This window comes from Battus philenor, unplaced genomic scaffold, assembly GCF_028537555.1.
Source record: "Battus philenor isolate CCGP_79_NKW_IND1 unplaced genomic scaffold, ilBatPhil1.0.hap1 SCAF_24, whole genome shotgun sequence".
NCBI lineage: Eukaryota > Metazoa > Arthropoda > Insecta > Lepidoptera > Papilionidae > Battus > Battus philenor.
This window is the reverse complement of record NW_027181687.1, coordinates 688,870-703,182: the sequence shown is the minus strand read 5'-3', so window position 1 is coordinate 703,182 and position 14,313 is coordinate 688,870. Positions and strand designations below refer to the sequence as shown.

General features: G+C 32.3%; 1 protein-coding gene across 1 annotated transcript in view; it reads left to right on the top strand.

Annotated features, from left to right (window-relative positions):
* Positions 1–6,095: 6,095 nt before the first annotated feature.
* Positions 6,096–14,313, top strand: part of LOC137924546 (interaptin-like) — a 47,963-nt gene continuing 39,745 nt past the window's right edge. The window contains exon 1 of the mRNA XM_068767935.1: positions 6,096–6,201. Within this exon, the coding sequence (XP_068624036.1) occupies positions 6,123–6,201 (79 nt within the window). The 5' untranslated portion in view covers positions 6,096–6,122. The remainder of the gene's footprint in view (positions 6,202–14,313) is intronic.

Here is a 14,313-nt window from a genome sequence, read left to right as displayed (position 1 = left end):
ACAACTGAAATATTTATGTTTTAAATCTTTTTTGTACTTTCGAATTTAAATTCGAACATTTTTAATAATGTGACCGATGACATTGAATTCTCAGAAACAAAGACTTGCACACTGGTAATCTTATCTTTAAGAAGTTTATTCACCCCCACTACCTTCTCCTTAACGAGTATTCCTCATATTTTGACAGAAGCAGACACCATTTCTTTGTCTAGTGCCGTGAACGTTGGTGATTCAAATGTATTTGACATTGTCACATATGACGAAACATTAGGGATTTAAGCGTAGAGAATAATATGATCGCATTGTTTTAATGCCAAATTGTATTTGAATGCCCTCATTCTTGTACATTCTAGAATTTAAAATTTAAGACAGTACTGAAAAAAGACTGACGTCCTTCACATTTTTGTGTTGTGTTGACAAAATGTCGCCAAACACAGTTGTTGTCTCGTTGAGTCATGAACTCTGCCGCTCAAGGTCACCGCCAGGTAAACAAGATTAGTGCGCCGCGAAGTAGGGTGACTATGCTATTTACTGAAAATTCCGGACATAGGAATTTAAAAAATTTAGTTCATTTTAAATGCTATATTTAATATAAACTATACCTTGATGTGATTTCATATACACCAATGCCTCGCTATGCGTCGTTTCGTTTTGCGTTTTTTTCGAAGTTGCGTCGCTGCTTAATTAGTACTAATTTTCACTGTGCGTCGTTAGATTTTCGAGGTTGGGTTGTTTTGGGTTCGAGTCTTTAATTTTTTTTTGGAAATTTTCTTTCTTTTCTAAAAGATGGCAATACTTTAATTTCTTATTGTGCCATGCCATCAAAACTCGGGGATTCTCTTTCTAATTAAAAATCAACGTAATTTTAATAGTTTTATTTTCACTTTGTTTTGCTAATTTTAGAGTTCAGTTTCAATTACGTAGTGTGTTGTGCTTTTTTAAAAAGAGAATTATAAATTTATATAAATTTTTACGTGTTGTTTCTGGTTACAAAAAAGGTAAATATTATTCCAATATATTTATTTGCAGAGTTATATTATTTCTGTTTATTAAATGTTTACTTTGTTCAATTTCCTTTTTAAAAAGTAGTATTTTTGTGACCCTTGAACCTATCTTCGAAATTTACATAGTTTTCTATGGAAAATCTGAATTCAACTTGCGGCGTTCCAATTTGCGTCGTGTTTTTTTTTTGGAGCGTAACCACGACGTAAAGTGAGGTATTGGTGTATAAAAATTTTTTTTGCCATATTTTATAACCAAAACAGCAAAGGTTCAAAATGATGTATTTTTAAAGTATGTTCCACAAATTCCTTTCCAAAATTCTTTCTTAGCTGACCTATACTTGACGAAGGGAATATTTCTACCACGTTTAAAGTTCGTTAGCGTTATGGTTTTAAAAGCATCGTGATAATTCACTACATAGATTCACCCATATGATAGTCATCTGTTCTGCACTCTATGCCGGCTTAGATTATCGGCTATTTTCGTTAGTCTACGGAATTTAAAAACACTGGTTCGATTTTATAGAGAAATATAGCATACCGTTCTCTATGGCTAGATGTGATTGTGGGCTTAATATTGAAACTCATATTAAAAGTAAATTGACAGTAAATGCTTATCATTCAATAAAATAGTATTTAAACGACAGGAATACTGGTAGTGATGTCGCCTGAATATTTTGATTTCATTTAGGCTATATCTGATAAAATGTATATGTATAGATCTATGTTAAACTTTTTTAAAAGTTGTGTGTGGATGTGGAGTATATTCCTGCTTCTTCTCCACAACTATAACACCTTGCAAAGCAGAGTAGAGTCAAATATAAAATAGATTTAAAAAGTTGACGACCAATAATGTACTGTTGAATAAATAAATTTTATCTTTATGTTAGAAAGCCCTCAGTGAGTAATATAAGTACGTAATATTTTTTAATTTTTCATTAAGAGTACCATTGAATATGGCGACCCTACTCCTTCGATATCTCGATCAAAATGTGGTTACTTTAGTGTTGAAAAGACAAAAATATCGCGTCCATTTCTCTTCGTTATCTTATAGGTTGACAGATTTCCTTGAAGACAAAATCACAAAGGATTTTTGTTTTAAATTTTTAATTTTTTTTAAATTCATATACGCAATAATTGTGTTGTTCGTAAATAATTTTGCAAAGTATAATATATCTTTTTCTAATTTTTCAGCTAATAAACGCCCATTATAAAAACTTAATATATTTTACTTCATATAACTTATCTTACTTTAGTAAATGTTAATAAGATTAAAGGGAAGGAGTGGCTAGGAGAGTTAAGCTCAAAATATTCCGGTCTAATGTGAAAACTGTTTTGCTATATGGATGCAAGACGTGGAAGGTCACCAGATATATCTCACTTCGGCTCCAAGTCTTCGTTGACAACTGTCTTCGACATATTCTCGGTGTATACTGACCTTAGAAAGTCTCCAACGTAGATCTCCGGAAACGCTGCGGTGAGATACCGATCGACCAGCAGATCAAACGCCGCAAGTGGAACTGAATAGGCCACACGCTCGGAAGGGACTCTGATCACATATCGAGGCAAGCCCTAGAATGGAATCCTCAAGGAAACCGGAGACGTGGCCGCCCAAAGCAAACCTGGGGGCGGACGATCACTGCAGAAGTGAAGAAAGTTAGAATGACGTGGAGCGAAGTAAAGCGCGAGGCTCAAGACCGCTCGGGATGGCGACGTACTGTGGACGCCCTCTGACCCATTCTTGGGGACATAGGAATAAATGAAATAATATTAAAATGTCCAATTTGTTATAAAAATAACCAAACGTAAAGTAAATCGACGTACAATGTTACGTGACAAAATTAAATAGCACAAGAGCATAGTGGAGATTTGAGGTCGGCAACTGTTTTTAATAATTCGCCGACTAACCACTCGCCATTATGCATTATGAATTTTTTTACGACTCTAGTTCAGTTTTTGTTAAATTTTTTTAAGTGTTTTCTTATAAATTGGATCATATTTTATAAATGTTCTAAAATCAGATAATTTTTATTTAAAATAGAGTTGTCTGTGAAATATTTTTACATAATTCCATGTCACAAAGGCGCCTAGAGATGTTGTAATGATTCAATACATAAAAGACTCATACAATACCCGGCGATAAATATTGCACATCGATCTTTGGAAAGAGACAATCGGCATTTCGGTTTCGTAGAGAATTACCTCTGTCCCGCACACCGTTTGTATTTCGTGCGATAGAGACAACGCTCTACGAAACCGAAATTATCCGATTGTCCCTTTCCCAAGGTCGATGTGCAATATTTATCGCCTGGTATTGTATATAAGACTCCGTTTTAATACCGAACCTAATATCTAAATCTCAAATTTGCGGAACATGCTTTTCATAAACAATGTAGATATGTGTTGAATATTGATATTTTAAAACACTACTGAGGTAGAACCTCGTATTTACGTAAAAACTTATAGCTTGGCGTATTTTGATTACAGGCAATATTGCACAACAATTTTCAAATTATTATGGAGCGTCATATATTTGGACGACTTTCTTATCATTTCATTTATAAATATTGAATAAAAATTCTAAATCGATTTTGTTAAAAGTTAAAAGTCCTATCCGTCTCGTCTTATTTATTATAATTGGGCATATTGAAATATAATATACATTTACCTTTATTTTTATCTTAATAAATGTAACGGAATATTAAATATCTATCTAAATATTAATTAAACAACGTATAATCTGGTAAATTAATTATCAACAAGATTTATATGCACTTTTAAATTATTGTTATATTGCAAATTAAGTAGTGGGCTTTGAAAATACCGGAAGGCACGTATCATTACAATAAGGCGTCCATTAGTGGACACGGATCTCCGTAAAATATTTGCAATGTGATCCGTGAACATCTTCAAACTTTAAATACATCTAATGGGTGGACGCCAAAGGTGCTAGCTGGTCTGTGGTCACCACTCCAGAACCTAAAGGTCTCAGCCGCCATCTTAGCTTCCTATGTGGCTTGACCACTGCCACCTCTGTCCCACAGGTGGACACGGATCTCCGCCAAAGATTTACAATGCGATCAATAGGGAGCGACTTGTTTTCAGCGTCTTCAAACTTTAAATACATCTAATGGGTGGACGTGCAACGGTTCTAGCTGGTCTGTGGTCATCACTCCAGAACATTAAGGTCCCATCAGCTATCTTAACGTCCTATGTTATTTGAGCACTGCCACCTCAGTCTGCTGATGGATTCTTGGATGGATTCTCTCATTACTGAACCGAAGCTCTTTGAGCAACAGTGAGCTTGCCACAAGTGATGAGACTTTTGTCTTATTCTAATGAACTAAGACCAAAGGATTGATATGATGGCGTCTGGTATCACGGTCTTTTCATTCTTCTTCTTCATAGTCAATAGATCTTCACTTCAAGACATGGGGTTACCCCCCAGATTGACATGATGATTGGACTTTCGCTGCTGGTATCCAGTGACTTCCAGCGACCCTGAATATGCCGGTCCACCTGGTGAGGGGCTTAACCACGTCACGTCTTCAATTTTATATCTATTTAAATTATAATCCACATTAGATGAATTAAAATGTCCAATTGTACACGTTAAGGGAAGAAAGCTCTTCTGTCAAATAAGGTATCTTTGAAATTTTCTTATGACTCCCGTTATTGAGAAAGTTTCGTACAACCCCTGTCTTGGGTACACGGAGACATTATTTATTAGACATTAAATATCTTTTGTCCTTGTCAATACCTTCCACATATCTTTCTTTTATTCGTCTCATAACCTATCATTGCTATTCATACTCTATTTTACTTTCATACGTCGGCTTCTTGACTTCGCCTTCACGTCTAGGATACTATCTTTAACATTTTTATTTTTATATATTCATTTCGGTTCAATCTTACTTTAAAATTTTCCTTTTTAATTTTGTTTAGTTCTATATTCCAAAGTATCACAATATATATCTCCTTCTACTCTTACCCGACTGGTACTTATTACGTCATTTATAACCTTTCTGCAGTACTCTAAGATAAGGCGTCTTTCTTCTTCTATCAGCAAGACGATGTTGTCTTCCTCTATTTTTTTCTGCAATCGAAACTGGGAATCTATTCGTTCCGCGCCAAATATTGGACAGCCTACTAGGGTATCAAATGCGCCCTGATTTATGAAGAATCCGTAACAAATTTAGACGAATTAACATTTTTTTGTGGTCCACCGGATCGTCGTCACTCGACAACCTTATGGTTTCATCATCGGACATTTGCGTTAATGCATTTGTTAAACGGTTTTATTTAGTTCGACCCGTACGGAATTTATTTGGATCAAAATTAGAAATTGAAATTTAAGCACCTTCACGTTGTCAGATTGATCTGAAATTTGGTACACACGTTTAATTTAGATGACAATACAATATAATAAAATCAATAACATTATAAATCTAAGATGGCCGCCGATACAAAATGGCGGATTACGTATTTTTCCTTAACCCCCTCAATATGGGTATCAAATGAAAGGGCTACACTAGTAAAATACAATGATTATGTCAAAATTTAAAATTCAAGATAGACGCCGTTCCAATATGGCGGACTAGGTACATATTTTTCCACTACCACCACAATATGGGTATCAAAAAACCGTTTAACTTAAAAGTTTTTTAAATGTATTTATTTTTACAATTACATTGTTTATTTTCGATTTTTTTTGCTGGCATTTCTGCATGACATTGTTTACTAGGTCTCTTGGTGTATTTTTTATTTTAAATCATCAATTTTTAAATAGGCTATGCCTAAAGCCTTTGCCCCGGTAATAAAACCATTTCTTGTTTTGTAACCACCTCTACCTAGTTGCCCCCTTATTAGTTTGTATCTACCTCTTGACCTTATGATTCTTCTAGGTCGAAGATATTGGTTCTTCTGCAGACCTCATTTTTGTTTCGATCACGCAGCGATGATTCCGAGTGTATTATTACTAATTAATAGTATATCAATTGAATAATCAATTTCACATGAAAACGGCAAGTATTATCAGTTATTCGTGTTAATCGTGCGATTGTGTTATCAAAGGCGCCAGAGTCAGTTTCGCCTCGCGCGCCGTGTGAGACAGACGTGCGCATGCGTTCGCGGATTGTGAACAAGATGGATACATTTTGGATTTTTATCGCTGTTATATCTATATCGTGCGGTGTTAAAGGTAATAACGATATTATATTAAATATTGTGTTTGTATATCACCGCCATGCAATGTTTTTATTGTATGTCAATATCCAGTTACATCTTGTTATTGGCCGGTATTTATGTGTTTGCCCTTTCCCTCGGGAGCCGTCGCGTTTTCCAGAAACATCTACGCGGGAACGTAATTCGTATTAATCCTATTTATACCGTGATTGCAATGAGGTAATGTTCTGTTTATGTTTGCTTACAACGCGGTATTATATTGATCCATTCGTTAAGAATATAATATACAGGATGATAGGTTATAGGCGTGCATATAACTCGCTATTCACCTATTTCCACCCTGTATAATGTGATCACTCTGAAATATGTTACAATAATTTATTTGTTCTTTTATAATGCGACAGACGAATATCTTTTGGCAGTGCAGATTGCAGAACAGATAATAAACAATTATTCATTTTTATATGACGTTATTCGAAAATTAAAAAGGTTTTTTTTATTTTATTATCATTATGCTTTTTATTATTCTAATATTCCAAATAATTGGTTTTTGGACAGTATTTACTATACTTTAATTGACAGCAAAAAATACATTCACTATTGTAAAACATATACATATATACAGAACTTGTCTCCATATGTAATTCCTCAGTATATATACATAAAAGAAGTTTAAAAGAATTTATTGATCAATAAAATTTTAGCTATATATCTTATATCCCGTTTTTGTAATAAGACAGTAAAAAGCTTATGAAAATAAAGATAATAAATGTTTTTATGTTCACAAATTGTAAACAGCCAGTTCGCGTGTGTTTTTACATGTAAATGCATGTTTATCTTTATTTAATCTGTATTTCGCTGATGTCTTCGGTTTTAATATCGAAAAATATCTTTATATCATTGTTGAACCAATAGCTAAGTGCGTAATATATAAAATGGAATTGTGCTATTGTAAAATTTAAATAATTTTTGATATGAAACATATTTTTGATGACATCATTTTGTAGGTAGTTTTTTGGACATGTCCTCTCTCATAGAGAACCAAGCGCCATCTTTCAACTTCTTCTAATGACCTTACAGAGGTCATCAATCTTGTGGAAGGTAATACGCTGCGTTTGTCCGTGGTGTACACTCCTGACCAGCCACCAGTGGTATTTCCACTGGTACTTTTTTTTTATATGGCCCCCGCTATTGGGGGCCTCTCGTACCCCTAACTTTTTGGGATTAGGGACTTTATTGTTCAATAAATTTTTTTTCAGTCTTTTCTTTATTTATCACTCTCTTTCACGCGTCACAATATCTAACATTCTTTACTTTTGTCCTTCACAATATCTTTCGTTTTGCACTTTTATACCTTCTTTCTTTCCTCGCCTTTCTTCCATCTTCTTACTCTAAGGTGGCTAGGTACATTTTATTTATTTTTATTCTTTGATTTTATCTTACATTTAATTTATCTTTATTTACACATTTATTTTACTTTCTTAATTCTTTATTACACATTTCTTTTTCTGTTTCTTATTATTAGTTAACAATTTATTTTGTGCAGAGCTTATTAAGTACCTTGTTCTATACAGTTTTATTTCTTTCAACCGTATCACTCGCCACCCCACGAGCGAAAGATAGGAATGATGGGCGGATGGAATGGTTGTCGTCGCCCATCATAACGGCGATGCTCTCTATGTCTATCCACTGGTACTTCAACTTGTCAAGTCGCTAGGCTATTAGTTACTTTCAAGTTCGAGTTGGCATTTACACGTAAAAAAAAGCTAAGCAAGATATAAGATTACCAGATATTAATTGACTCTAAATATATACGGTACCCGGCGATGAATATTGCACATCGACCTTTAGAAAGAGACAATCGGCTAATTTCGGCTTTTTAAAGCGTTATCTCTATCGCACGAAACACAATGACAAAACGTCACATAGGTAATATTAATAATAATTAATGATAAATATTAATAATATACCTTTATTTTTAGGTCAAAACTAAGAAAAGTAAGGTCTTAGATATCTTGCGAAAAAAATATATGCGTACACATAGACCCATGAATGATTTGTTAACATTTTTGAAGATTAAATTCAGGCGTTACGTGTTTATATATATATATATATATATATATATTTCTTTTATTTATCATGTCTGTCACTATGATTCATAACATGCTATTAGAGACAGTTTAATCTGATGATGGTTTCTAAGTTTATATTTTATTAATCATCATCAATAGACCACTACAAGGCATAGGATTCACCCAAAGATCATCACGATGATAGGTCATGTCCTGCTGCGACTTTCCACGCCCTGCACTATGTCGCAAGTTCTTTTCTTAAAGAAGCCTACTCGAAATACATGTCACTGTAAATATAATACGAGTAAATAATAATTCAGTAATAAAATCTTGTGACATTTTTTTCTTACGCCCCTTATGTAACATACATAATTTTTATATTAAACCGAAAGGATTACATCGTGTTGAATCCACTTCCGAATAGTCTCTCATAATAATCAAAATGCTCACCAGTGGGGCGTTAGTCCAGCGTTGGGAAACACTGCTATAAATGATTCTGTAGCGGTTATTTAAGAACGTATTATATTGCTGACCACTACGGCTACAATTCTTTGTTTACAATAATACGAATTTTCGAATTCGATTTAGAACGATGATTCGAATTTAAATTTAAATGCCGCTTGCAATGCTACCGTTAACATATTATTTAAAAAAATATTTTTGAGAGTAACAATATAAAACTTTTTGGTGGAAACAATGTCCCTTTTATTATTGGTACAGATGAATCTGACGTATAAAGTCAAGATTATCGATGATGTCAAACACCACAGATAATATATATTTCGAATGAACAGTATGATTGGTTGTAAGTTTAAAACCTTTATAGAGGTATATTTATAGTTTGCTGTATATAATATATGGAATACTATTAAAAATATTATTTCAGAAAAAATAAATAACGTAATTATAATATGGAAACTTTTTACTGATAGAATTTATTGACAAGTCGAATTTTAATATAAAATAAATAAAAAAGTTAAACGTTTTTTTGATACCCATATTGTGGTGGTTGTTGAAAAATATGTACCTAGTCCGCCATATTGGAACGGCGTCCATCGTGAATTTTAAATTTTGACATAATCATCGTGTTTTACTAGTGTAGCCCTTTCATTTGATATCCATATTGAGGGGGTTAAGGAAAAATATGTAATCCGCCATTTTGTATCGGCGGCCATCTTAGATTTATAATGTTATTGATTTTATTATATTGTATTGTCATCTAAATTAAATGTGTGTACCAAATTTCAGATCAATCTGACAACGGGAAGGTGCTTAAATTTCAGTTTCTAATTTTGATCCAAATAAATTCCGTACGGGTCGAACTAAATAAAACCGTTTTAAAATATATATTTCAGAGTGTACACTTTTAAAGCTTTTAGATCTATAATAAATCATCCTCTATATCTTTAGGAGTAGAACCATAGGAATAGAGGGGGTTATCTATTTTAACTGGAATTAAACACTGTTGTATAAAGTAAACCGTGCAGCTGTTTAATACAGATTGTTTCTATTGTCAAAGTGACATGCTATATTTATTTATAGGTTATTGCCACGTTTATCAACCCGTGTCCTTTTGTATTTTAGGCTTTAATCAAAGTGTATATATAAGTGTAGTGTATTGTAGTTTGTCAAACGAGTATTCTTTCTTCACGTGTGGAATTATAAAACCGTTTTTATTTACTAATACAGTCTTGCTATTTGATTATGTTTAATTATTGTATTTAAATATTTTTGTTTTATTTTTAGTATGTATAATACATAGCTATTATTACTCTAGTATGGTTGGTTGGTATTTATCAAGACAGTCTCCCTCTGCAAGACATAAGCAACTGTAAACATCTCCAAGGTTCAGTCTTGGTGTTCACCATTCTAGAACCTTCCTACACTCGTTGTTTCAGCCCAAAGATGACCTCTGCGAGGCAAAGGCGTTCCCCAAACATATCTATAGGAAGTTATACCATAATCGCCAGGTTCTGGCAGGAGGAATGGGGATCGTAATTTGCGGCGTATTATGGCACTGTGGAGCTGTGGCAATCTTATATAATTACTGCACAAAATATGAATTATATTACATTTTATCCCGGGAATCGAACTCGCGAACATTCCTTTATCGTTGGATTACCGCTGCTCCAATCTACGTAAGGATATATAAACCTTTTTTTTGTTAAATGCCTCGCTATTGTAGACCTCGCGTTCCGCCCTCTATTTCGTTGGGAACAGGGTTTTGTTGAGGCAATTGTTTTTTCAGTTTTATTTTACAGTTTCTTTTCTCTTCTTTCGCTTTTAACATGCTCTATCACATTTTTATTTTATCTTTATATCTTTTATTCGTCACCTTCCACCCTCAGTCATTATAGTATAGGTCTATTTTATTGTTACAATGTATTACATTTTTACTTATATTATTTATATGTACATTTCTTTTATCTTCAGTTTCTGTCATTCAGTATTTTATTTACATTTTGTTTAGTTTTTTTATTTTATCTTATTAGCCGATCGTTTTAACCAAAGTTTTATTTCTTTCTATGATGTTTTCTACCACCCTCCTGAAGAAACTGAAGGAAGGGTGTTCTGCTTTCTTCATCTGCTTTTATGGAGACAATTCTCGCATCCTCAATCTTTATTCTCGGCATTCTCTATATTACTCGGCATTCAGGTCCTCCAGAATGCGGGAAGTATACATAAACCTTATATCTATTTATGAATACCTGTATGTATGTCTTGTTAAATATTCATGAATATATATATATAGAAGTTGTTGAGCTATGGCAGACTTATATATCCATTCCAGATATAGAACTTGTGACCTACGTTGGTAAGTTTGTCCTCTGCCACCAGGCTACCACTGCTTCAGAGTAAATCTTCGAGATACTTCGGTACCCTTGATTCTTCTGCTGATATCATTTCTGATACGTTGTTGACAGTTACATATATCCTTTCAAAGAGTCTTCTAGAATCAATATTCCAATTAAAATTTCCTGTTACATAAAGTCGAGAGCATTTAATGTAATGGATGGGTTTATGCAGAAGGGAAGTCGATAATCCTATCTGCCCGCATATCCGGATCCGGATGTAGTTAGTTTAGCATATAAGTGCGTTGACCCGTTACATATGCACTTGCTCTTCATCGAATTCATTTCTGATGCGCAATAAATAATTATTTTTTTGTCAGCCTATAAAAATATACATGATGATTAATAATCGACATAAAAGCTATAAAGAAGTAAATGTATAGGTCAATTGTTGTCAATTAATGTAAGTTACAACCTGTGCAACATCAATGGTCTCAGAAATATCACGTAATGATAATAGGAAAAATCTTTTTCAAATTTCGAATTACTACTTTTTCTCTTGTAGACTTTGTATTGTCAGTAGTTTTTAATCTGTCGCAATAAAAAAACGGTTGTAATTTTAGTTTGTTTTATTTTTTTTATTAATCTTAGTTTAGTTTTAATATATTTTGGTATCAAAAATATCTCGCGTCGGCTCTAAGTCTTCGTCAACAACAATATCACAAACTGTATAGGAAAACATTATAAAACTTCATAATTATCAATAGATTATTTAAATGCTATGTCTATAGATATAAATGTAATAAAAGCGAATAGATAACATTGTTCTAGAATGATATGAAGGATATGGCTTTATCCAAGAACGACGTTTGTCTCTGTCAAAAAGCGCGGGAAATATGACAGATGACATTAACCTCGCAAAAACTTTTTTTATTAACTGTTTAAGTATATAACCTTTAAAACTTAAATAGTTACTTAAAAAAATCTATTAATATGTTATTTTTATCTGTGTATTTGTTTTTGAATTGTTTATCTCGTAAAAAATGAAGAAAATTGAAAGATGTGTCATTATCAGTAAATGGCAATGTGAACACAGATATTATGATTATATTGCTGTTTCGAGATGTTTAGATGTGTGAATTGTTTTTGATATATATTTATCTCTTCAAGTTTTACATGTATATATCTCCATGACCACGATTAAATTATATGTTTGTGATAAACTAAATAAATTAATAAAGAATTTTTATTTATAATTCAATAATAATAAATAAACACGTACATACAAATTTCTAGAATCACCAAGTATTTGTCGAAAAATGTCGAACTTTTTCTGCATTATTACAGTCTAAACAAACAAAATACGTAAAACAATTGCAAACTGATTTCTAAGTTATTTATTAACAATGCCAAGTGATCCTGAAATACAAGAGATGAGGCCCAAAACTGCGCTGACGTTTTGAGAGGGATATTTCCCAAACTGAATATAAAATTTTCAGGCTAAATTAAATACAAAAATCTAAGCTATATAGTTTGAATGTTTATACGTGTAAAAGCTATAGAAATGTTTGAATGTATAGTTCATTTGTTGTGAAGTAATGTGTTGAACATCTTGTACAATAATCAATGATTTCAGAAATAATAAATGAAGTAAAGATAGTATATACACATATATATATATATATATATATAATATTCATATTACTACATATTAAAATTAATTATTGTATACTATATGTCCCTGTCGACTTTGTACAGCCAGAAGATATAAGTTTGTCGTATTTTAATAGAAAAACAAACTGAATGTGACATATTTCAGAGTGATCACTTTATATAGGTTGATAGGAAATAGGTGCAACGCTTTGTAGCGTTTTGCTGACAATTGAACTATGTATTCAGATTTCTAAAGATATCACGCGTATATATATTCACCATGTATATGATAGTCAAGTCTATGTTCATAAAAATATATAGAAATATAAGAAAAATGGAGTTAGAACCAGAAATAAATGTAAACTAGTAGTACCTTTCTGTAGATATTTTACATATAATGAATAACTCTTTTGTGGCCAATTGTGTTCAGTATTACAATACATTTGTACATTAATTATATAGGATTGCGACAGCTAACAAGTTTCTAGTAGCATGATGTGCAGTAGCGTTTTCTGCGTACATAATACCATACTGGAATCTCCAACTCACCCGCCAAGCATGGCGATTATAATATACCTCTAAAACAGAGTTCCCCAAACTTTATTGTGTCGTAAACCCCTTGCCATGTTTTTCCGTGTTGGGCAGACCCCCTACTTATCTGATATTGATTTCCTGTAAATTTCTAACTGTAGTGAAGTTTAGTGTTAAAAACTTAAAGTAAAAACACATGTTATTTTTACATTTATTAGGTTATTACAAGTTAAAAATGTATTGCGACCACAAAGCGAATACTAACATCCTACAACTTATACAATTTTATTAACATATATAATAATTTTTTTACTTCATAGGTACTTTTATAAATAATGTAAATGTTTTGATATTATAAAATAGTATGATGTAAGTAAATAGGTACTATCAGTGTATGTGTTGAGATCCACTATCGTGGACCCCCATTTTCATTTCATGGACCCCCAAATTTTTTTTCGCTGACGTAGCCCCTTGCAGATTGTCATAGACCTCTAGGGGTCGATGTAGACCACTGGAATCACTGCTCTAAAACAACATATATCCTATGGTAGTGTATTTATATGATTATATTAGTCATATAAAGAAGTACAAAATTGAATATATGTTTGCATATTGCAGTCCTGTCCATATATGTTAACTAAATAAAATTTAAAACAACATTACACTGCTATATAATAATATATTGTATGTTAAATTTGTTATTATAGAAAATAGAAAAAGAGTGAGGAAAAACTTTTTTTATTTCATACAAGACCAGATATGCGAGCATTATAAAAACAAATAAATTAAATAATTCATACGTTTATTTATTGCAAACATAAAGAGTACTTTATATTATCTGTAAATTTATCACGGAGCAATTTATTGGAGGGAATGTCGTCACCGCTCAGTACAATAACATTCAGTTTATCTTTAAATAAATTGGAAGATCGCACGTTTCTTTTGTTGATAATGTTTAAAAAAAAAACTGTCATCCACATGTGACATTTCGAAAGGCGAACAGAAATTTTGTAATATTAATACAGATTATATATATATTTTTATTTGTCAATTTGAAAATAATACTTTTATAATTATTTC